At 46.6% G+C, this 26,050-nt stretch overlaps 1 protein-coding gene across 2 annotated transcripts in view; it reads left to right on the forward strand.

Annotated features, from left to right (window-relative positions):
• RETREG1 (reticulophagy regulator 1) overlaps nucleotides 1–26,050 on the forward strand; it is a 609,140-nt gene that overhangs the window by 486,659 nt on the left and 96,431 nt on the right. For both annotated transcript variants that reach the window (XM_069219479.1, XM_069219480.1), the window contains one exon: nucleotides 15,669–15,753. In XM_069219479.1, the coding sequence (XP_069075580.1) occupies nucleotides 15,669–15,753 (85 nt within the window). The remainder of the gene's footprint in view (nucleotides 1–15,668; nucleotides 15,754–26,050) is intronic.

The following is a 26,050-nucleotide window of genomic DNA, read 5'->3' on the forward strand; positions in this document are numbered from 1 at the left end:
CCGAGGACCCCTACTGAATCATTATTGGAGTTTGGGGACCCCCACAAAGTTATTACTGAAAGCTGAGGACTTAGGTAGTCATTTTGAACATGGCGGCATTGCCACCCATGCTGACGGTCAACAGAAGACCGCCAGTAGCAGCGGCAGGCATCCTGACATATTTCGACGCATGGAGCCTCACCGCCATTGATGGCGGTGAGGCCCGCCATGCTGGCGGTTGGTGGCGGGGGTGGATATTGCTCCACCATCACCGCCACATCAGTCCTATAATGATGCAGTTCTAGGCGTGGTGGTGTATGGAGATGCGGCAATGCCGGCGGAGCAGCATCCAAGGAGCCCGTTCCCTCCCTGGGCAGTGCAACAGAACAGGTAAGTGCTGCCCGAGAGGGAAGGGGGGAGCGGGGTGTGTGTGTGTGAGTGCATGGGGGTGTGCGTGAGTGTGAAGGGGGCATGTGTGTCTGAGTGTATGAATGCGTTTGTGCATGTAGGTATGAATGTGTGTGTGCATGTAGGTGCATGGGTGCATGGGGATGTGGGGGTTTGGGGTTTGGGGGGACCTGTATGTAGGCAAGGTGGGTGGGGGATGGTGAGGGGGGAGCTGGGAGGCCTACATGGAGATTTGGGGAGGAGGGTTGGGGGGTCGCCTTTCTGGGGTGGGGGTGGTTCTAGGGGTTTGGGGGGGTGGGTGGGGGTAGTGGCAAGGGGTGGCCTGGCGTGTCACATTCGAGTGACAGGAATAACAATTCCTGTCACCCTATGCTTTCCACCAGGGATTACCTGGTGGGGCATCCCGCCAGGAAATCCCTGGTGGAAATGGGATCATAATCCCACCACCGGTCTGGCCTCCACCGCTGGGTTGAATGTGCCTACCGTCTGCCCAGCGGTCGATTCTGTCCTGGTGGTGGGTGGTAGTGAATAGCTGCTTTGCAGCCAGTTCACTACTGTGTTCAGAATATGGCGGTCTTGACCGCCATGCCGTTGGCGGTAATGACCTCCGCCGTGGCAGTTATTACCGCCATGTTCATAATGACCGCCTTAATCTGTTAAATATTATTTAATATTCTAAGCAGCAACAGACCCCCTGAGGAGGCTTCGCGGACCGCCAGGGGTCCCCATACCACAGGTTGGGAACCACTGAGTTAGAACATACATTATGTGGGAGAGAGAAGATTCAACGCCCTTGCAAACAACAATGCAGTTAGAAAGTGACTTTTGCATGCAGGTATGTCAAGTAAATCCTAGACATACTGAAAAAGAGGATTTCTTAGTGAGTCCACAATAGACAATCAGAAAATCTCAAACAATATGGCTATCAGCTGTAGGGTCTGTAAGAAGTTGATTGACTCTTGTAATGTGCGCTAAAGGGTAAAATAATTTGTAGCTAATGGTGGCACAAAGAGATGACCACGTTGTCGTGCCTAAACTGGAATAGAGTTGGGATAAAGTCAAAAGAGGTCATTAGGACTGGAGTGGATTTATTTATATTAAGAGGTATCTGTTTCTAATACACCTGCGGAGTTCAACACTTCTGCCACACATTCTAACTGGATGCTAAATGCAGAGTGTTAACCAATAGCGGACCTATACTGCTGTTCACCTTAATTGCACTCTAGATGACCCATCCAACATATGGATTTCTCTGTCTATATCCTCCTGGGTGAAGTGGGTGCATTATTAAGGTTATGGGTGCAACACAGTGATCACTTATCAATGGAGACCCACCTGGTTTAATAATACCTTTGCTTTTCCAAGGTATCAGTATGGCTCTGTCTGTCTAAATAGGCAATAGAAATAATATAGCCTGAGTCAAAGGAGAGAATTTCCCCAGGGTTAAAGGAAAAGTGGGAAAGGCCACCTTAGTATCCTATAGATACCTCTTTAGTAAAGGTCCCCTATTTGTACTGTTTTCCTCTTTGAGGGTGAATGCATAGCTATGAGTTAAAGTGAAAGTGGAAGCTTATAATACTGTAATTAATATCTCAATATATAAAACGTATGCAGGACTTTAAGTCAATGATAAACATCCTAAGTGATAAGTAAGTGGTGACTAGCCTTTCAGAGCACCAGGAAATGCTCTGGCGCCCAGGATGAATCTACAAGGGAGACAGTCCCTGCATCAGGAAAGAGAAGGAGGAATGGACCTGTGAACGGAAAAAGAGAGAAGCGGAGAAGCACCATACTGTAATGCTAAACTATCCAAGAGCTAACATCTGTGTGATATGGTAGGAAGATGTACTTTCCATCAATCATAGTGGCTGAAGTTGGACTATATCCTAGTAGGTCTCCATCCAAAGCCATTCTGGCTTTTATTGTGACCGAAGGCTGTAGTCCTTCAGTGCCTTATAAAGATGAAAGAAAAGTCTCCCCCCAACACTCTAGGAGCATCGCCATAGTAATGGGGGATTTTGGCATATCCAGGAAGTCAGTCCAAGACTCCCTGACTGAGCGGGCCAATTGAGCAAATTGCAAGAACTACCCAGTTCCAATTCAGAAGGTGTTACGAGCCACTTCAAAGGTTATAAACTTATCACATGGGTATATATCATCCTGTCTGAGGCACCCACCCATCTGCACGGTGCTAATTACATGTTCCCCCGTATACGATGTAATGGCTGCAACCATTTAATTGGATGGGATCTTCTGAAGGGTGGGTGGTTCAATACTTTTTGACAATCATTTCCCATGCAGTGGCCACGTGAGAGTACCCATGGGGTGCCTGGGAGATGATATGCTCTTCTCATCAGGTAAACAGGTAGAGTTCCTTCTGGAAGAACCTTTATCTGCAGTCTGTTTTCCCAGTTTGGACCCTTATTGCATCATTTTGCCACATGCTGTATTTTTGCAGCATTATAATAAAGTGAAAGGTCTGTTAGGCCTAATCCTCCCCACTCTCCATCCATTTTCAATACCTCCAGGCGCACCCTGATTCTTTTCCCTGTCCATACCACCAGGACTAACAAACTATCAATTTCTCAGAACGTATGCTTCAAGACAGGGCACTTGGTATTTTGCAGTACGTACAGACAGTGGGGTAGCCTCTTCAAGTTGCTACCAGGTTATGTTCATGATGCAATGCCCCAGTGCAGTTCAGCTATATCCCCGGGTACGGAAATGCCATCCATTCCCATCGTAAGCCCAAGGCAGGTAGATCTGGCTATGATGTTTCTCTCAGGCCTACTAGCGGGTACAATATTAAGTTTTGTTTATTAACATATAACCCTGAGACTTATGTAGATTCATTTAGCTCCCACCTAAGATTGGGGCAGAGGTTGAGCCAAGGGGTTGTGCCTTGGGGTCGAGTCAAGTATGCCAGGTTGTCATCCACATAAAGAGAGACAACAAGTACCACGTTGCTCACCTGTATTCCACAGGGCTGAATTTCCCATTGTAGCTATTTCTCCAACAGTTCCATTGCTATTGCGAATAACAGTGGTGATAGAGGACAAACCTGCTTTGTCCCCCTCTCCACTGTCCAGCTGACAGATGTCCTCACACCTGATCAAACTCTGGTGACTTGATTCTTGTACAGTAGGCCCACCCTTCTCAGATAATTCCTTCCAAATCCCATCTCACTAAAATATTCAAACAGCTACTCCAAACCAAGGGTGTCAAATGCCTTTTAAAAGTCAAACTCTATTAGGGTGTAGTCTGCCTGAAAGCCATGACATGGCTGAGGTGTCTGATATTCATGAGCATATTGCGGTCCAGGATAAATCTGCATTGGTCTTCAAGGATCATGTCCCCAACCCTAGGCAGCATTTGTTTAGGTATATCTTGTGGAGAATTTTCATACCTACGTTTAACATAGAACCAGGCTTCACCAGGTTTTTATCAGGTTTGTGTACCGTAACAGTAATAGCCTCTCTTATGGTATCTGTCGATATATCACTCTGCTTTGCCTCCAAGTACACTCATAGTAACATGTCCGCCACAATATCAGCATATGCTTGATAAAACTGAGACGGGAATCCGTCTCCTCCAGGGGCTTTGCCTGTGGACAGAGCATGAACAGAAGCAACCACAGTCATTTCTAGCTCTAGTGCTTATCTTCCCCTAACAGCTTTGGAGGCCTAGGGTGTGCAAAGTAAAATCCTAATCTGCATCAGATCCGGCTGCCCTGGGCTTTTGTAGAGGCAGCCTAGATGTGCTGACAAGGTATCATTAATGCTAGAGATGTTTTATTGCTGTCGTTCCATCAAACCTGTTCAAAGTCAGTTACAAAGAGGTAGGCGACTCTATTATAAGGTGCCAGGCTAGGAGTCTTTCTGACAATTCCCCTTCCCAGTGTAACATTAACCTATAATCCCTAAGGGTATGTTTAGCCAGTGTTTTCCAAGGGTTTGCTATATCTCGGCTTGTTTCTATTCTAGCTCAAGCCTAGCCAACATCAGTAGCTTTCCATGCCTGGAGTGGCCCCATCCTACTCTCCTGCTGTGTAAGAGTGTGTTGTAGGTGCTGCTTATTACCACGTGTTCAAAATGCACTATCCCCTAAATCCTGCTTTAACTGTCTTCCTCAACATTGCACAGGCATCTTTAGATTTCCAAATGGTCTCCAGATAGCCCTCTAAGCTGGCTCTGATTGCAGACTGGACCACTGCGTTGGTGAGTTCCTCTGGATTTAGTGTTCATCCTCGTTAGCAACCCCCATCATAGCTTAGCACCAAACGGGATGGTCTGAGAGGAACTTGTTTAAGTACTGAACTAGAGGTAGTAGGTACCTTTGATTACTTGGAACTACATATTTTGAAACTGGACTTCACAGATGAAGGAAACCAATTTAAGTATTGACAGTGTTTTCACATTCTGTCTGAGTACTACTTTATATCTGGAGGTTGCACATTACTCAAACTTCTGGTAGCTTACCAGACAAACATAATATCAGGAGTCTTCTAAGCTGCTTAACTGTTGTTTACCTTTTCAATTAAACTTCAGTACAGTCACCTTGGTTAGATATTGGGTCTTCTTGTTTGGTTTTGTATAATCCACTTTGATATTTGCAGTTTTAGATTGGTTTCATGTGATCCACTTTAGCAATGACATTTTCTTGTGGAGATGAAACTGCTCACTGTAACAAAATGGATTGGTTTTATGTGTACATTGTACAGGTTTTATGGGAATTTGTTTCTGGCATATAACTGAGATTGTAATATTGTAAAAGGTGGGCAATATTGTAAGTTTTTACATCCTTACATATATTAGGTTTAAACAGTAGGAAAGCATTCGAAAGTTAAACATTTCTATAATAAAACAAAATTCTTCAAGGGGCTATATGTGTAGAATATTAGATATGCCTTAACAAGACAATACCCAGCATTCCCAAAATAGGCTAAAAACATTACTGGACAGCCCATTTAAGGACCTCTCTGTTTTGGCTCTGGAAAAAATTAGAGACGTTCAAAGTATTTTAAAATATGCAAGTTGAGCATTTATTGAAAGTGAGGGGGTAATATGATGACTGGGAACTCAGAAGCTTTATTCAGCACTGTCTTCTGCTCTGTTTTTCATTCTTGTCTGCGAGCTTGGTGATGTTTGGCATTCGTCCGTAGAACTGTTTGCGATTAAACACACTTGTTCGGGGCAAACCTGAATCAAATTGAGCGGGTCAGGAAGGGTCAGCAACAGTGATTCCATGGCAGCAGTGGGTACCAGCCAGCTGGTATAGCAGCTAAAATGTGAATTAGGGCCTGATTTAATGTTTGGTGGATGGGGTTACTCCATCACAAATGTGATGGATATCCTTTCCACCGTATTACTAGTCCTTTATATCCTATGGACATGGTAATACAGCCGCCAGGATATCTGTCATGTTTGTAACGGTTTAACCTGTCCGCCAAATTCTAAATCAGGCCTCTAGATAGTTTTACACAGCATCGAGGTTTGCTCAGCTCAGGATCATCCCTTTGGGTAAGGCAGAGACAGAAGGGCGTTCTTAAACCAAGCACAGAGAAGCCCTTCTCATGAAAAGTGAGAAGTACTCAAGTGCAGAAAACACACATCAAGGTCCAGGAGCAGTCCAATGAAATTGACATTATTAAGGAAAAATGAAATTTTGGAAATAAATGTAGAGGAGTTGGAAAACATCTGCGGAAATTATTTCAGAATTTTTGGAATCCGGGAAGCAGAAGACATTAATGCGGCTTTGAACCCCATTGCATTTCGTTTTTCAAGGCTAATATTCTTTAATGAGACTCTGCTAATAATAACCATAAATAAAGTGAAATGCACACTGTAAGCTCACCTTGCTGAACTGGAAAGTGCTCCTCCCTTGATCACCTTGACTCTCCATCTATCCCCAAATGACTGATTTAATCTCCTCTACCCCTGGCCTTTTATCCTAAAAGTGTATCTATATCTGGTTTGAAAATATATCTTTGTCTGCTTTTAGTGTTTGTATTATCCAACCTATGGGGGTCATTCTGACCCTGGCGGTAAAAACCGCCAGGGCCAACGACCGCGGGAGCACCGCCAACAGGCTGGCGGTGCTCCCTTGGGCATTCTGACCGCAGCGGTAGCGGCCGCGGTCAGAAACGGAAAACCGGCGGTGTACCGCCGGTTCCCCGCACCCTGGGGAATCCTCCATGGTGGCGCAGCTTGCTGCGCCGCCATGGGGATTCCGAGCCCCATACCGCCATCCTGTTCATGGCGGTTTTGGCCGACAGGAAGAGGATGGCGGTATGGGGTGTCGTGGGGCCCCTGGGGGCCCCTGCAGTGCCCATGCCAATGGCATGGGCACTGCAGGGGCCCCCATAACAGGGCCCCACCAAGATTTTCAGTGTCTGCCATGCAGACACTGAAAATCGCGACGGGTGCTACTGCACCCGTCGCACCCCTTCCACTCCGCCGACTCCATTCGGAGCCGGCATCCTCATAGAAGGGTGTTTCCCACTGGGCTGGCAGGCGGCCTTCTGGCGGTCGCCCGCCAGCCCAGCGGGAAACCCAGAATAACCGCGGCGGCCTTTTGACCGCGCAGCGGTATTCTGCCGGCGGGACTTTGGCGGGCGGCCTCCGCCGCCCGCCAAAGTCAGAATGAGGGCCTATGTATCTTGCGATTACAGTTGGCCCAAAATGCAGTGAATGCATTTGGTACAAAGACCCTCATCTGTCTCATATTATGCCTCTTCTGAGATTTTAGCACTGGCTTCCTATTAGAATTACTATTAACTTTAAAAGCCTGATCATAGTATTCAAGGTGATAAATGACAGTCTCCCCAACCTACGGTCCAACAAATTTACTCTCAGTTCACCCTCCCTAGTTCTTCTTTCTTCATGTCTTAAACTTTTAAGTATTCCTTGACCTACAACACTCAAAAATGGAGACATATCATTACCCCTGGCAACAGCCATAAGGAATACTCTTTCATCCTCTTTGAGCAGAAAAAAATGTCCTACACTTTAAGAAGGAGACACAAAGACATGACTTTTTAACGTGTAATACACTTTTCTTTCCCTATTAACTTCATAGTTGTAGCCTGGAAGAACAAGTTACTTACCTTTGGTAACGCTTTTTCTGGTGGATACACTGACTACCTGTGGATTCCTCACCTTATGAATTTGATCCTTGCGCCAGCATCCAACGGAAAGTCTTCTTCCTAGCTGTCTACGTCGACGAGGACGTCATAATAGCACGGCTCCGCGTGACTCCGTCTGACGTCAACGTGCCAATAAGAGGTCCCCGTCGACGTACTAACGCAGGTTTCACCTCACTTTTTTCATGCCCTTAAAGCAAATAGGTGTAAACCGACCATGAAAATTGATAAGTAATATAGAAAGATATACACACACAAAAACCTTGACCATTTAAACAATCCATTCTTATTGAGAGCTGAAATACATAAATATACAAAAATATATAGAGAAATATCACTATATACATATAAATATATATATATATGCGCATTCATATACAAACAAATATCTATAAATATAAAAATATAAGAATAAATATTAATCAAAATACTGCAAGATAAGAGTGTAACCAGGCAGGCAACGGGGAGGCGGGAGGGACCGTGAGGAATCCACAGGTAGTCAGTGTATCCACCAGAAAAAGAGTTACTGAAGGTAAGTAACTTGTTCTTCTGATGGATACAACTACCTGTGGATTCCTCACCTTATGAATAGAGTCCCAAGCAGTACCGCACTCGGTGGTGGGTGCCCGCCTGATTACACTAAAAAATCTTGCAATACCGAGCGAGCAAAATGACCGCCCCTCCTCATCTCAGAGTCTAAACAGTAATGTTTCACTAAATTATGGAGGGACGCCCAAGTTGCCGCTTTACATATATCTATCAATGGAACTCCCCTCGCCAAAGCCGAGGAAGCGGATATAGCCCTAGTAGAGTGGGCCCTGATACCTTCAGGAGGGACCTTTTTTTTCCAAAGAGTAACAGATCTTGATACACAAGATGACCCACCTGGAGAGTGTCCTTTTCTGTACAGCTCTGCCCTTTTGCTGACCAGCATATCCAACAAACAGTTGCTCATCCAAACGAAAGTCTTTAGTTCTTTCGAGATAAAAACTCAGGGCCCTCTTAGGGTCCAACCTATGGAGTCTCTCTTCTTCTTTAGACGGGTGCGGAGGAGGGTAAAAAGCAGGAAGAGTGATATTCTGCCCTAAATGAAAAGGGGTGACAACTTTCGGCAGAAAAGCAGCCCTGGTTTTTAGAACCACTTTATCAGGGAAAAACATAGTGAAAGGGGGCTTAACGGAGAGTGCCTGAAGCTCTCCAATCCTCCTAGCAGAAGTAATTGCGATCAAGAAAACAGTCTTGAAGGCTAAATATCTCAATGGACATGAATGCATGGGCTCGAAAGGCGAACCCATTAAGAATGTTAAAAGAAGACTTAAGTCGCACTGAGGCATGTGAAAAGGAGTAGGAGGAAAGCTATTCACCAAACCCTAAAGGAACCTATGTACAATGGGAGACTTGAATAAAGACGGCTGATCCGGAAGGCAAAGAAACGACGACCGAGCTGCCAAATAACCCTTAACTGTAGCTATAGCACAGCCTTTCTTCGCCAAACTGAGAACAAACAAAAGTACATCTGAAAGATGGGCCTTTAAAGGATCTTTTTGGTTCTCTCCACACCACAACACAAATTTTGCCCACCTTCCGGCATAAATAGACTTAGTGGAGTGTCGCCTGGACGATAGTACAACATCCACTACATCCGGTGGGAGAGAAAAAGAACTCAGGTTGCCCCGTTCAATCTCCAGGCATGAAGGTGCAGGCTCTGGAGGTGGGGGTGTAGAACCTGCCCCTGCGATTGAGAGAGGAGATCTGCCCTGAGCGGGAGACGGAGCGGAGGGCACTGCGAGAGTTGAAGTAGGTCTGTATACCATACCCTTCTCGGCCAGTCCGGTGCTACCAATATGATTTGGTCCCGGTCTTGACAAATCTTCCTCAAAACCCGAGGAATCAAGGGTATGGGGGGAAACACGTAAAGCAACTGGCCATTCCAGGACATCTGAAACGCGTCCCCCAACGCCCCTTGCATCGGATACTGGAGGCTGCCGAATAACGGGCAATGCGCGTTCTCCCGAGTGGCAAATAAATCCATCTGAGGAGTACCCCACATCTCGAAGATGTGGAGGACTAGATCCGGATGGAGACGCCACTCGTGATCTAATGAGAAGTGACGACTGAGAACGTCTGCACGTACATTCAACACTCCGGCCAAATGATTTGCCATCAAGCAAATCTGATGGTCCTGAGCCCAGGACCAGAGTCGTAGGGCTTCTCAGCAAAGAAGATACGACCCCACTCCTCCCTGCTTGTTTATATACCACATCGCGGTAGTGTTGTCTGTCAGGATCTGAACTGACTGACCGCGAAGGGAAGGGAGGAAGGCCTTGCGCGCCAAACGTACAGCCCGCAATTCCAACAGATTGATATGCAACATCTGTTCCGCTGAAGACCAACGACCCTTGATCTCCAGGTCCCCCAGATGAGCTCCCCACCCTAGAGTGGAAGCATCCGATATCACTGTGGCCACTGGAGGTGATAGTGAAAACGGTTTTCCTTGGGAAAGGTTGCCGTCCACTGTCCACCATTGAAGATCCGCTACAGCGTCCCTGGAGATCTTTATTGAATCCCTGAGATCCCCCTCGTGCTGGAACCACTGTCTGCAGAGACACCACTGAAGAGCCCTCATATGCCAGCGAGCATGAGAGACCAACAGAATGCAAGAAGCAAACAGACCTAGCAGGTGTAAGACTTTGAGGACTGGAACTGCCGCTCCTCTTTGAAACAAAGGAATCAGCGCCTGAATGTCCCGTACCCGCTGAGGTGGGGGGTAGGCCCAAAACCTTGTTGTGTCCAATACTGCTCCTATGAACAGGAGGCGTTGAGAGGGCTCCAGGTGAGATTTGGGTACGTTCACCGAACAACCCAGATCGAACAACAACTGCGTTGTCATTCGCAGATGAGACAACACAATCTCTGGAGACTTGGCTTTGATCAACCAATCGTCCAGGTAGGGAAAAACCGCTACCTCCCTCTTTCTGAGATGTGCTGCAACAACTGCCATCACCTTTGTGAAGACCCGGGGTGCTGAAGTAAGACCAAACGGGAGGACCGCAAACTGGTAATGTTGCGATCCGACCACAAAACGGAGATACTTCCTGTGCGACTTGATTATGGGAACATGAAAGTACGCGTCCTGCAAGTCGACAGACACCATCCAGTCTCCTTTGTTCAACGCCAATAGCACCTGCGCTAGGGTCAGCATTTTGAATTTTTCCTGCTTGAGGAACAAATTCAAAATCCTCAAGTCTAGGATTGGCCTTAGATGACCGTCCACTTTGGGAATCAGGAAATATCTTGAATAACACCCCTGACCCCTTTCCTGCAATGGTACCAACTCTATAGCGCCCTTTGCCAACATGACTACAACCTCCTGTTGCAACAACAGAAGAATGTCTTCTGAACAAAAGGAGGGACGGGGGGAAGGGAGGAGGAAACTCCTGAAAGGGGAGAGCATAGCCCTTTTCCACAATTCCTAGCACCCACGAGTCTGTTGTAATTGACCTCCATTGCTGCAGAAAAAGACTCCATTTTCCCCCTACAGGAGAAGTATGACTGATAAAGTGGGGAAAAGTAGGGCTGCTTCTGCTGTTGTCCACCAGAGGAGGATGAAGAAGAAGAGAGCTGCTGGGCTGAACCTCTAGCCCTACCCCTACCTCGCCCTCTGAAGGCATGATAGGGCGGGTTGGCAGGTTGTTGGGCATAAGATTGAGACCTACGAAAGGCAGAACCTCTAGCAAATCCTCAAAACCTACGAAAAGGCCTGTACAATGTAGCAGAAGGGGTCTGCAAACCCAGGGACTTAGCTGTAGCCCAACAGTCCTTAAACCGTTCAAAGGCAGAGTCTGCCTTGTCCCCAAACAGCTTTTCTCCATCAAATGGAAGGTCCATTAAAGTGGATTGTACATCTGGCGAGAAACCCGAAGACTTTAGCCAGGCATGCCTTCTCGTAGCCACTGATGTTCCCATGGCCCTGGCAATAGAATCCGTAGTATCCAAGCCAGATTGAATAATCTGCTGTGCAGCAGCTTGCACATCCAAGAAAAGGGCCCCAAAAGATTTTTGCACTTCCTGTGGCAGATCTTTTGCCATCTCCTTAGCAGAGTCCATTAGGGCATGGATGTATCTGCCTAGCACACAGGTGGAATTGGTAGGTTTCAGGGCCATGCTGCAAGAGGAGAACATTTTCTTCGAGGATTGCTCCATCCTCTTGGATTCTCTGTCTGTCGGAACACCAGGAAATGTACCGGGGGCAGACTTTGCAGAACATGATGCCTGAACCACCAAACTCTCCGGAGTCGGGTGACGAGATAGAAAAACTGGATCTCCTGGGGCACTTCTATGCCTTCTCGCCACTGCCCTGTTCACCGCAGGAGATGTTACCGGCTTTTTCCATAGGTCCATAATAGGCTCAGTCAAAGCCTCATTAAAAGGCAACAAAGGGTCAGCACTGGAGGAAGATGGATGAAGAACCTCTGTGAGCAGGTTAGTCTTAACTTCTGCCGTGGACAAAGGCAAATCCAGATATTCAGCTGCCTTCTTCACCACAGCATGGAAAGAGGCGGCCTCCTCAGTAAACTCCCCCGGAGAAGCAATGTCCCACTTCGGGGAAGTATCCAAACCACTTGCAGTGGCAAGTCCCTGGAAATCATCTGAAGGCTCTATCTCACCTTCCTCAAGCCTTTTGTATTCCTCTTCCTCCAGAAGCCTCAACGCCTTCCTTCGAGATCTTAAATGCGTCTCCAGAGCCGGCGTCGACAAGGACTCCATCGACACCGATGATCTCAGACCCCGAACCGGTTCCGGAAGGCTCCTGGATTCAACCGGCGCTGGAGCCGGCGACGGCCCGAAGTCGGCAGATGACCTCCTCGACGCCGAATGAACAGAAGGAGATGGAGCCGGTCTGGATGAGGCCATCAATGACGCCGGATGGCGCGGAGAAGGAGTCGGATGAGAAGCCGACGGATCCACGGTCCCGGGCGAAGGACTCCTGCCAGGGGAAACCCCCGGTGCCGGACCACCAGGCTCTGTAGGGCAGAAGGGCATGAATGGAGCAGCCCTATACGACGCCGGTGAGCCCAAATTGAATGCCAATGGCCCCGTGGGACCCGCCGGTGCACCAGCAGGGGCCATGGATTGAAAAACTGCATACCTCGCATTCAAAAATGCGGCTGGATCCGTCCCTGGAGTCGGGAAAGCCGGGTACTGCTGTGTAGACGTCTGGGGAACATCACGATCCCTCTGCGCCGGCGAAAAACGAGGACTACCTTGAGTGACCTCATAGACTGAAGGCGCCGGTGACAACCCCGGACTCTCCGGCTGAGGCGTGACCGTAGGACTCATTTCCCACGTCTTCTGGCGCCGTGACGAACGAGATCTCGACCTCGAACGACTCCTCGATCGGCTCTGCTCCGAACGGCGCCGAGAGTCATGACGGCGCCAAGAGTCATGATGACGCCGCTTCTTATGTTTTTTGGGAGAAGCATGGGAAGAAACCTTCTTTTGTTCCTTCTTCTTTGCCTTGGCCAAGAAGAGCTTCACTTTGCGTTCCTTCAAAGCTTTCGGATTCATGCTCTGGCACGAAGAACAACCTTCCACATCATGTTCGGAGCTTAAACACCAAATACAATCCAAATGGGGGTCGGTCACTGACATCCAACCCCCGCATTCCCTACACGGCTTAAACCCGGACTTCTTTGGAGGCGACATTGTAACTTCAAGAGATCGCTACAGTTACCAACGGGCCAGGAAGAAAAAACCGTTGGAGTCGAATGCACGGAAAAAGGAAAAACTGACGTTAGTACGCCGACGGGGACCTCCTTTTGGCACGTTGACGTCAGATGGAGTCACACGGAGCTGTGCCATTATGACGTCCTCGTCGACGTAGACAGCTAGGAAGAAGACTTTCCGTCGGATGCTGGCGTAAGGATCGAATTCATAAGGTGAGGAATCCACAGGTAGTTGTATCCATCAGAAATAAGTATTTCATTTGCACGAAGAGACTGTTTGTGAACATTTGCTAAATAATTAAACTTACCATAGCAAAACATTATACGTTACCACAGAATTCTCTGAAACCTTTCAACTTTTGTTATGTACAGCACTACATGGATCTCAATAATTACACATGCTGTGTGTTCCATAACTACCCATCATTTCAGGATACAGTTATATTTTTTTGTCTTTTCAGTTCAAGCCTAGAGGGCAGCATATTTTGTCTCTTTGTAAAAGCCGTGCTGTAGGCTTACCAAGAAGTTATAGAGGCTTAAAGCCCACTCATTGCTTACCATTGGTTGGCTTTATTGCCACTCTCATTAGCTTGCTTCTTACTACATTGATCTCCTTGTCTGAGCTTGTCTCTGTTCTCTCTCTCTTTGTTTGTTGCTCCTCTTGAGCATAGCCTCTTTGCCGTCACTGTGATTTGCTAGCTTCTATCCTTACACTGCTCACTTTGTAGGGAACTACTTTTTTCCTGTTACTTAAACAGTCCACGAGAGTGCATGTGTTTTCTAGCCCTTTCCATCGCATGCTTCTCCATGCCAAATGCCCACCCCTGCTATGCTGTAGTCTCCTACATATTGCAAGTCCTTTTGTGTGCTTCTTCCACAAAAAAACTCCCTGGTTCCACTGCACTCCACAGTTGCTTTCTCGCTTCTGTGCTTCTTGACCACTTCACATGTTGCGCTCCCTTGTGTGCTGCTCTCCCCTGCCAACTCTCTGTAGCTTTGCAGCCACCCACTCCTCTATTGCCCTCCATATGCATCATCTTTTTTTCCTTAATTTAAGGAAAAAGAAAATTGGGGATGTGGACCAGACAAAACATTGTTGCCAGTCTGAGATTTACAAGCTACCCTTTTTGTAATAACAGCTCGGGAAAGTTGAGAAGACTTCCTTTCCTGGTTTGGAATCGATGAGTGGCTATAGCCCTCCAGGCTGCTCAAATCAGATTTTCTCCAATGTGTGCATTCATGCCCTATTGTTGGTCAAAGGACATCATATGGGTTTGATTGTCCACGCCAGATGTTTCTCTGACTTTAGGGACATTTTGTTTTTTCTGTTCTGTCTTATCCTTGTAGTATTCCTTTTTTGTATCTTTTTCCCTACTTTTTCCCTTTTTATCATATTGGCAAAATGATACTCAGTCATCCTTGCTTGAGTCTCTGCATGGGTATTAGTTTTGAACATTTCTAATGTGCCTTCTTCAGTGTCACTTTATCAGTAACGTGCAGTGTTGTGTTTAAGACAGACACCCTTAGATTGGGACTGGTATTCTTCGACAATTCCTATGCCAAAACAGTGACAGAGTATTTCTGGCAGCACTTTCACACTCTTGTTTCTTAATACAGACGGCAGTAAGCCATTTCTGGGCAGCAAACAAGGTTTCCTTCCCTGTGTGTGCTTCTAAGCTGATGTTCATAACGCAGGTCACAAGACCGACCTGAAATAGCGCAGTGATTCTGCTGGCTTGAAGCCATGCAAAGTTGGTTTAGTATTCGCAAGAAGGACAAGGACACAGCAGGATTAGTGAGAGACGAGCATCTCAGGATTTGCAGAAACCTTCGCTTCCAGTTGTGTTTTGGGCATCCTGTGAATATGATCGTAACAACAGATAGTGTCGAACCTCCTCTTTATTTCAAATGTCCTCTCTAATTCTCATAGCTCACTGCTGGACGAACCTGCCTCCGATACTGTCCCTTGACTGCACTACCTGGCACACCACCTTTTCTGTTTCACTTTCAGTCCAGTTGTGTTCAGGGTCCCTGTGGGACGGAAGCTGAATTCAGGATCCTGCTGCCTTTGTTTGAGATAACCATGACATCCAGGTGTGGCCGATTTTAAATTTCCACCACCTTTATCAGAGCCTTTTGGTTACAATAGCATGTGGTATATGTATAATCTGGTAGAACAGTCAGCAACACCCTCTATTGTGCCTAAGCAAATGACCTTTCACTACAGAAGTATATTAGTCTTTTGTGTACACTGTGTCTTGGTACTAATGCAGCCACAGGTCTCTTGTTCCTGTTTAAGAATTGTTTGCTATTTAATTTCATCAAACACTTAATAAACCCCTGGAGGTACCTTGAATACATTCTGAAAGTCAATCCAGCACAGATGTTTACTCTTGTCTCATTTTTCCTTTCAGTTCTGCCTCCTCATCTGCAGCTTGTGTACTTTTTTCACCATCTTGGGAAACTACATTCCTGGAGTTGTACTCTCCTACCTTATGTGTGAGTATCAACTGCACCGAATATCTTTGAAATAGCTCCCAATGGATTACATTTTAATGCCAGTGGTGTAACAAAACAAGTATTCAGGTAATACATGCAGACATGGAAGTATGTGTTTATGTATTTAGGGTATTTTTGGAGTGCGAAACCTAGTTGGAGAGAAATGGAGTGCTGTACAGCGGATGTGGGGTGGTATGTATGATCCATAATCGAGTACAAGATAGCAGGTTATACATAGATTGCTAACATGTTGGACATAGGACTTCGGAGGGAAGGGGGAAAGGGCAAACAAAAAAATAATAATTAAAAAAAAACCTTACCTTCCTTGCCGCCTCTGGTGTGCCACCCTCGGTCCTCACAGCATGCACAGGCTCCCAGCCCGCCCTACGGCCAATCCTAACGCTGCTTTCATACTGCTGGCCAAATTTGCTGCGCCTTATTTACAAAATGGCCCAATGCATGCAATGCGCCACTTTTTAACCCCTTGCACCACATTATACCTGTGCCAGGCATAATGTATGCTACAGGGAGGCGCTCCCCCATTAGAGGAACCGCAGAAATGGTGCAGTGAAATCTAAGAGATTCCGCTGAGACACTTTTAGCGGCTATTTTTCAGGCCTGCACAGAGCAGGCATTAAAAGGGGGCATACCTTTGTTTTCAGTGGGCCCCTGTGTACTCTGCAGGATTAGCACCAATATTTTGGTGCTAATCCTGCACAGGACATCAATAGCGTCAAAATGTTTGCTGCTATTGCCCTTACACTATGGCACACACGTGGTTGCAGCAGGGGGCGCTAAGGGACGCATGAAAAGTGGCACTGCAGTGGATGCAGCACCACTTTTCTTAAATTCGGGCCATAGTTTATTATGGTTTTATTGTAAAAGGTTTGCAGCTGTTGCAGCTGGCGGGGGGCAATTCTTCCCCACCATAACAGAGGAGATGCCACTGCTAGACACCTATTTTCAGAGTTAGCTATACTGTTCAGCTGAGGAATGACATCAGAGACAATTCTTTCTGATCAAACCCATGAACCTATATTCCTAAAAAAAAGAAGAAAAAAGGGATTTCCCTTTGGTCCCATTATGTGCAGGTTGGAATGTACTTTTGTGCAAATGATGTAAAAAATGGGGTTCTTGGAATATGTACTACTTATCGTAAAATCATTCTGAAAATTGTTTTCCGTGAGTTTTCAACAGCACATTTACTCTGCCTAAAGCCATGCAGTACAAGTCTTTGTCATGGTATGACTTGTGGTCAGGAAAGCACTTTTGAAATAATTTTCGATATTCTAGGGCCAGTAGATAGAGGAGAAAATCCCAAGCTTCTGTTGTGTTAATGTGCATTATCATTACTCAGTATACCATTTTGTCAGTCCCTGTGAAAACAAACACAATATGAATTGAGGTTAACTCCAGACTCAATTGTTTCTTTTTTCGCTTACCTCCCACCTGTCTAGAGTGCAGGTTTTTAAGTTATTTGCACAGAGTATAAAATAAAAAAGGGCGATGGAAGGTCTTTTTTTAAATAGTTAATTTATAGTTTAAACCACAAAGCTGCACTTTCACTTTATAGTTAGACCTGGCATTCGGTATGCAGTATCAACACTACAATCAAATGAAATAAATCTGTTACTTTAAAGTGACACAGTGACAGTAGATCGACCCATATAATAAACAAGCATTTGCAATGCAATAGTTCTCGCATTAGTGAGATTTACCGAGAGTTAGAGCTGTTGGCGTTGTACATGATAATGACAATCTCGCATTTGGGACCTTGTAAATATTTAGCCATGCAGCACATTAAACCGTTGTCAGAAATAAACTGTTTGTGCATTCCTTCATGCACTTGGCATTAGGCTGTAATGATCCAAACAGCTGCTACAGAGCACCACAGTAGAAATAGCATTTGGAAAAAACATGGTCATGTAACCATATAGTCAGCCCAGAGAGGGAATAATCACATCAAAAAGAAAGACAAAGAACATTACAGTGTAACCATATATTCAGCCCCTTGAGGGCATAGTATATTACACATTTTCAGGCCTAGCAGGCCTTAGGACCAAATTTAGGAAATGTGGTGCTGCAGTATATGCAGCTCGACTTTTCCTGCGCCCCTTAGCACCCCCTTAATGCCACCATGTGTGTGCCATATTTAACATACCATGCACCATGGCATTAGTTAGCGAACAAGCGTCAACATTTTTGACACTGGTTTGGTGCTTTACTGGATTAGCGCCAACAATTCTTACGCCAATCCTGCAAAGCACATAGAGGCCCATTGAAAACAATGGGAGCCTCATTTTAATGCCTGCTCTGTGCAGGCGTTAGAAATGCCACTAATATTGGTGCAAAGAAACCTTTTAGATTTCATTCAGCCATTTTTGTGGTCCCCTTAATGGGGGAGCACCCTCCTTGCATACATTATACCTGGTGCAGGCATAGTGTGGCGCAAGGGTGTACAGAGTGGCGCAGTGCATGCATTGCAGCACTTTTGACATATGGCGCAGCGTTTTTGCCATAATATCGCCACATTAGCGTCAAAAAATTATACTAATGTGGCGATATTTGGCGTTAGGCCCTTCTTAAATTTGGGCCTTACATATTATTTAACTGTGAAGTCAGCGGCACAAGGGTACAGTGCCTCAGGTTGTTACTAGAATTGTAGAGTCAGTAGCAGAAGGTGCAGTACAACTGGTCATGGCTAGATAGCCCTGTAGAGTCCGCAGCAGAAGGTGCAGTACCACTTGTCGTGGTTAGATTCCATATAAGGTCAACAGCAGAAGTGGCAGTACCACTGGCTGTGGCTGTGGCAGGATGTCCCTGTAGAGTCAACAGCAGAAGGTGCAGTACCACTGGTCATTGCTAGATGTCCCTGTGGAGCCAAAAGCACTCAGAGTACAGTGTCACAGAGTGCTGCCAGAATTTCTTCTGACATCAGAAGCTCAGAATGCCCCCCAAATCCGGAAACGGCTAGAGAAGTACCGGGTGCTCAGTCAATTGGCTGAAATATTTAGCCATGTCGCACATTAAACCTTTATCAGAAATATACTGTGTTTGTGCATTCCTTCATATACTTGGCATTAGACTGTAATAGTCTGAACAGCCCCTACAGATCACCACATAAAAAATAGCATTTGGAAGAAACATGGGGGGTCATTCTGACTCCCGCCGGACGCGGTCACCGCGCGCCCGGCGGGAGCCGCCAAAATACCGTACCGCGGTCGGAAGACCGCAGCGGGTATTTTGAGTTTTCCCCTGGGCTGGCGGGCGGCCGCCGAAAGGCCGCCCGCCAGCCCAGGGGAAAACGACCTTCCCACCATGAAGCCGGCTCGTAATCGAGCCGGCGGAGTGGGAAGGTGCGACGGGTGCTACTGCACCCGTCGCGTATTTCACTGTCTGCTATGCAGACAGTGAAATACAAGCGGGGCCCTCTTACGGGGGCCCCTGCAGTGCCCATGCCATTGGCATGGGCACTGCAGGGGCCCCCAGGGGCCCCGCGACACCCCCTACCGCCATCCTGTTCCTGGCGGGCGAACCGCCAGGAACAGGATGGCGGTAGGGGGTGTCAGAATCCCCAAGGCGGCGCAGCATGCTGCGCCGCCTTGGAGGATTCTGACGGGCAGCGGAAAACCGGCGGGAGACCGCCGGTTTTCCTGCACTGACCGCGGCCAAAGCGCCGCGGTCAGAATGCCCTAAGGGGCACCGCCAGGCTGTTGGCGGTGCTCCCGTGGTCATTCGCCCTGGCGGTTTTTACCGCCAGGGTTAGAATGACCACCATGGTCTTGTAACCTTATAGTCAGCCCCTAGAGGGCATAATCACATGAAAAAAGAATGACAAAAAACATTTCAGTGTAACCATGTAATCAGCCCCTTGAGGGCATAGTTTTTTACACATTTTCAGGCCTAACAAGCATTTTAAATGTAATTTAACTGTGGAGTCAGCAGCACAAGGGTGCAGTGCCGCAAGTTGTTAATAGATGTCCCTGTAGAGTCAACAACAGAAATGCAGTACTACTGGTCAAGGCTAGATGTCCCTGTGGAGCCAGCTGAGTTAGTTGTGCCTTAGGGCATTTATCATTCTTCAGCCCCCGAAGAACATATGCATTGCACATTTGCAGGCCTCTCGGCTGTAAAAACAAAAGTACCAGCTATAAGAGTGTTTATACATTGAATGGTGGAAGAGGTATGATTTTTGGGTCCCCTCTTACCTAGTGTGACCCAGAGGACAGAAAGAGCAAATCATTCTGAATGTTTTGATGGTGGTCCCATTGTCCTAAGACCACCACAGGCTAAGTTATGGGCAAAAATGTGTTGTAAAAGGAATACCTGCAAAGCTTTATGGGGTGAGTTTCTCTGAGGGCAGTGAATGTTGTAATATCGGCTCACCCGCTGTGCCGGGAGAGGCACTGTTGAGGATTCAATACCTGGGTCGATTTCATGCTATAGAAACCTACAAACAAAACATACAAAACACACACACACACAACACAACTAAATGTATTTACTGATTATGGAAAGTATGGACCAAGTTAAGTGCAAACGCGGAATACGAAGCGCACCCGTGAACACAAGTGCTTACTGAGAAACGCAGGAGGCAGGGGAAACAAAAAAATAGTCCCTCCAAACAACAGAAAAACAATCCAGGAGCAATTAAACTATACTTGTACGGTGCTCCTCATCCAAGAACAGGAAGTAATGTATCAGCTGCCAAACCAGTTAGGAGGCAGCAAAACAAGAGAGACACTGCCTTCAACCTATGGTAAGCGGCAAGCAGCGGCAGGCAGGAGCAAAGTCCTTTACTCATTCCAACAGGTATTGCAGACAGCGCATGCGCGCTGTCTAGGCTCAACTTAAAAATCACAGTGAATTCAATGCATATCTGTTAGGTGCAGTCATTACTACGCGCAGTACTTTTTGTGGAGTGATGGTAGTACCAATTGATGAGTAAGGAGTATTACAAACTACTCTTACCTTTTGGGTGTGCAGGAAGGTAAAATGTGTCATCTGTTAGTATAAATATGAAAAAGAGTGGTTCACTGAGGACTCCTTCGTCAGAAATTATAGACTAGATAGCAAACCACTTACAATAACAATTAAAGTAGAATACTGTATCAAATAAACACTGGGCAGACTTTTTTATCTGAATTTAGTAAACGAGATTGATAGACACAAATAATCATTAAAACAGATAGTAGAATAAAGCAACAAAGTGTTCGGAGTGAGTCCCCAATGATCACACAGAAGATGAAAACTTAAAATTGCAATTTCATATTGTTAGAAATGGGGTTTCTGGTTGGCTAGGGTATGCACCTAAGCGAGGCAGAACCCATCCACTCTAGTCAGGGTGAGGGAGTTTCACACCCAAGATAACCCCTGCTGACCCCCTTGGCAGCTTGGCATGAGCAGTCAGGCTTATCCTAGAGGTAATGTATAAAGCGATTGCACAACACACACAACACACATGACACAATAAATACACCTCAAAGGAAACATAAGACCAAGTTGTATAAAAATAAACTGTAATGCATCATTAGACAAAACACAATATGTATCCGTAATACCCTGCTCCACAAGCTGTTGTCAGAACATTACACAGTTACTAGTAATCTGCAAAAGCCAATAGTAGTCATATAAAACACATAGCTTACTGGTGATTCTGCAACACAAGCAGTAGTCAGGTGAAGCACATAGATTACTGGTATTCTGCTCAGAAGCAGTAGCAGGTTGTCATCATTATTACCAAAAGGCACGTCATAGTAAAACACATAATCATAACTGCCAAAACACCATCATGACTGTATATACGATAAAACATCAATAAAATGCTCATCGCAGAGTAAACAAATTAACATGGAGGCCACGACCTCATTATGAAACACATTCCCCAAATGGTATATGTCCTCATAAAAACATTACATCCCCATGACATTTGTCATCATGACGCTTCCCCACCCAATGCTTATACTGTAGGTCAGTGCATGTGAAGCATTACCCCACAAAGAAATGCACATCTTATGCAGAGGGTAGAGCACGAAAAACACCTTGTAAGTGATGTTTGCACCATGTCTGCACTTCATCTACACGGTCTACGGTAGGCACAGACCCACCAGCCGTGCACAGGAGCTTCCGTACTACTATTAGCGGATATGCAGGAATCAGGGACACCCTCATTCCAAGCTCAGCGCTTCTGTGCTCCAGTTACCGTAGGGATGAGGTGGTTCGGGCGCAGCAGGGATGGGGCCTGTGTTGAGAGCTCTGTTTCCACCCTGCTGGCCAAGTCACACAGGCCCCTGAAAGTGTGGCCCCTCAACAGGAGGGCACACTCTCTAAAGAGGGGAAGGTGAACCCTCCCTTGGCTCCCTGTGCGGGATTGCAGGGCGCCATTCCCCTTACAGGAGATATGGTAATCCACAAGAGCCTCCTGGCTCTGGTTTCTGTTTTTAGCACGGCCGTGACCTCCGTTGAGGATCCTCTCCCGGCCATGCAGTGAAATATCAAAGACCTGTTGGGGTCAGGAGGGCCCTCCGTATGGAGCCTCAGCAGCACGTCTCTTCACTGTGTCTCCAGGCGCTTCCCCAAGCGGCCTCATCCGGCAGCTTCTCACATGTGGGGAAAGCTCTGCAAGGACTACCTTTGAGGTGTCCAGCTCATGGGCCAGTGCCAAGCTGTCTCAGGGACGCAGCAGACCAACCCGCTCAAGCCGTGCCTAACCTCTCCTGCAGCCGCTCATTCAAGCTCCAGTGGCAGCACACGGTCAGGTTCCATCGGAGAGCTCTTCCCACCCCCAGCCCAGTCAGCAGGCTGGGTGCTCGTCAACCAGTGACAGGCACCCTCAATGAGGTGTCCCTGCTGTGCTGGCCTCCATAGCAAAACGCTCCTCACACTCTCAGCAAGCCAAACAAAGAGTGCTCTGCAGGCGCTTACTCATAAAATAAAGTGCTGCTCCTTGTGCTAAGAAAATAAATGACAAAGTGCTGTTATGTGCTGTAAAAGAAAGGCCAAGCTGCAGGGGAACAGAGGGCACACCACCCAGCCCCTGGAGACAGCAGATGGGGCACAGGGCTGCAAGGCCCACGCAAGCAGGCCAGCACAAAGGTTTACAGGCAGTGGCAGTTCCTGTAGTGACCCAGCAGGTCACAGATCAGCACAACAGCAGCAGTCAAAAGGCGGTTCTTGGCCAGTCCCTCCAGCAGAATCCTGTGTCCCTTTTAGTAGTCTATTAGTTTCTCAACATGTGGGGGAAGACCCCCTGTACTTATACTCGTTTTGCGCAGTCTCCACAAAATAGGGAGAAAGGGTTCCAACCAATACTAACTGGTTCCAGGAGTGCCCACTTTCTCCTCCAGCATGGGCTTCAGACATTAGTGGGGGTTAAACAAGCCCTTTGTGTGAGGCTTGGGCACAGACTTTACAAATGCAGGCGGGCCCGCCTCTCCCTCTCTCAGCCCAGGAAGACCATTCCATTCAATAAGCAGATGCACCTCTGTGACACCTCCACCCTCCCTGTGTACAGGTTGTCTGAAAAGTATGCACAAAGCCCAGCTGTCACTGTGCCCCAGACGTGCATTGGAGTCAAGCTGCAAAACACAGTAGTCAATAGCACAGAGAAATGCCCACTTTCTAAAAGTTGCATTTCTACAATGGTAATAAAATATCCACCTACCCCAGTAAGCAGCATTTCTCACCACCATTACAACCATACAAATTATGCCTAAGCTACCCCTCATAGATCAGACAATACCACCTAGACATAAGGTAGGGCATTTCCAATTCAATCCTATGAGCAAGGCAGCACTCACAGCAGTGAGAAACCAAATAGGCTGTTTGTCACTACCAGGACAGGTCACACAACCAGGCACATGTCCTGCCTTTTACATACATAGCACCCTGCCCATAGGGCTAGCTAGGGCCTACCTTAGGGGTGACATACATGTAGTAAAAGGGGAGTTCCAGGCCTGGCAAGTAAATTTAGATGCCAGGTCCCTGTGGCAGTAAACTGAGCACGCAGGCCCTGAGGTAGCAGGCCCACTAGTAGCATTTAATATACATGCCCTGGGTATAGAGATACCCCGGTACAAGGGACTTACATGTAAATTAAATGTGCCAATTAGGTGTAAGGTAATCATACCAACTTTAGAAGGGAGAGCACATGCACTTTAGCACTGATCATCAGTGATAAAGTGCTCAGAGTCCTAGAGCCAAAAACAATAGATCAGGAAAAAATAGGAGGAGGAAGGCAAAAAGTGTGGGGATGACCCTGTAAAAAGGGCCAGTTCCAACACATATGTGTACAAAGAACAAAACATACAACTGTGGTCTGCACAATAAAGTTAGATGAAACAGGATGTAATAGTTCACAATGAGGATCAGCAAATGGTGAGCAACAACTAGGTCTGCTTGTTGAGTTGTGGACGATGTTTCGACCTCTGGAGTTATTTAAAGAGGTCTCCTCAGGTCAAGGACACTTACCTGTACAAGCAAATAATTAAATACCAGGTTACAAAGGGTGAGTCAAGTGGGCTAGATCCAGGTGCTGATGCACTTAATCAATAATGACCTTTTAATGAAGCAAGAATGAAGCAGCGAGCACTTCACAAGACAGTTTCAATATTCTCATTGCTATGCAGTACCCGTCACTCAGCTGTAGCCCATACTGGGCTCCAGCTGCCACCTGAGCGGTCTCAAAGACAAATACCATTAATTTAAACAATAACAGAAAACCTCCCTTAATGAATATTGACAAAATAAATGTGTGAGGCATATATTCAACTCTAAGTGGAATATCTAAGCACTATTAACAGATCGCAGGTGTTTATTGTTTCCCAACTCAGTGGTACTCATTTGATCGACCTCAGAAGGATCAAAGACTTAGTGGACATGTGGAGAATTTAAACCATGACCATGAGATTAAACTGATCTTTTTAGTTGATGCATTAGCCCTTTGTGACATCACACCCTAACTATATATAGACTTATCACTCTTTCAGAGGGCCACAAGGCAGGCAGGGGCCACTAGACACAACCATAAGGGTTGTAACCTTTTACTCCTGCTGTCTTGGGGCCCGACCTACTATGGACCTACACAGCTGGGTCAAATGCAACCCCTTCAGCACTTTATGCTCAGTGGTAGTGTGGATCGAGCATTCCAAGGCTTCTCAGGAGGGAAGTAGGTGCAAGGCATTCACAGATACAGTCTCAAAGTAGGAACAGTAACTCCAATAAGCTGATTGTCCACCCAGATATTCACTTTTATGATAAAGGCACACAATGTATATCAGCAGCACACTAAATTATATCCGCTTTCTTTTGAGATGGGCTCACTGGCGTCATTGTGAGCAGTGTCCCCCAGTCCTTCATTACATTCTAACTGCAATGTTTATTCCCCATTCAAAAATGGAGGCCCATAATAGTCAAAGTCTTGTTCTGGGCTTAAGATTCAGTTTGGGCATTGCTACATGCTATGTTTGTGCAATTCACAAGAAGGCTGACAGCCTAGAACAGTCTTAGCTGACCCTGGGCAGCTGGCAAGTTCAGGGGCTCCAGCCGCTTGATCCTGGAGGGTTGTGACTTCTTTTATTCTCACCTGGATGAAGCATCGGACCGCCAAAGTCTCTGAACGACCTATGGCGGCATTGGATGTATTCTCCACAGCATCCTCGGCATTCAGTAGGTGTTTTGTAGGTGGTCTCTAGTTCAGGTCACTCTTGGTTAAACCTTCCAAAAGGATCCTCTTGGCAAAATGTTCCAGGGTGATGACCCTAAGCTTGACAGTGGCCCTCATCTGGCATACAGGGTTCACTGACTTACTCCACAACAAGGGCAACAGCTCTCACCTTCACGGTGGCCCCCTCTTGGCATACAAAGATCGTTGACCTGCTCCACTGTAGGAAGCTGGTGTGGTGAGCATCTATGGTGTTATCACCTTATACCAGGTATCCCCTATTAGTGAAGTGTAGGCAGTGTCTAGTCAAGCTGGGGCTCTCTAGAGGTAGCTGTGGATGAGCAGGCAAGACCTATCTAGGAGACATGCAAAGCTTATGTAATACCACTTAAGTCACACAGCATTTACACACTTGAAAGAACCACACAGCGTTACAAAAATAAAGGTACTTTATTATGGTAACACAAATACTAAAACTCTGTATAGGCAATACCCCAACTGGAGGTAAGTAAACACACTATTATATGCACATTAGTAATCAGGAACTAGCATAGAAAGCAATAGGCATTGGTAAGAGCAATAGCAAACAGCAAGGGCCCTAGGGGAAGGCCAAACCATATACTAAAAAAGTGGAAT

This window comes from Pleurodeles waltl, chromosome 2_2 (genome assembly GCF_031143425.1).
Source record: "Pleurodeles waltl isolate 20211129_DDA chromosome 2_2, aPleWal1.hap1.20221129, whole genome shotgun sequence".
In the NCBI taxonomy this organism is placed as follows: Eukaryota; Metazoa; Chordata; class Amphibia; order Caudata; family Salamandridae; genus Pleurodeles; species Pleurodeles waltl.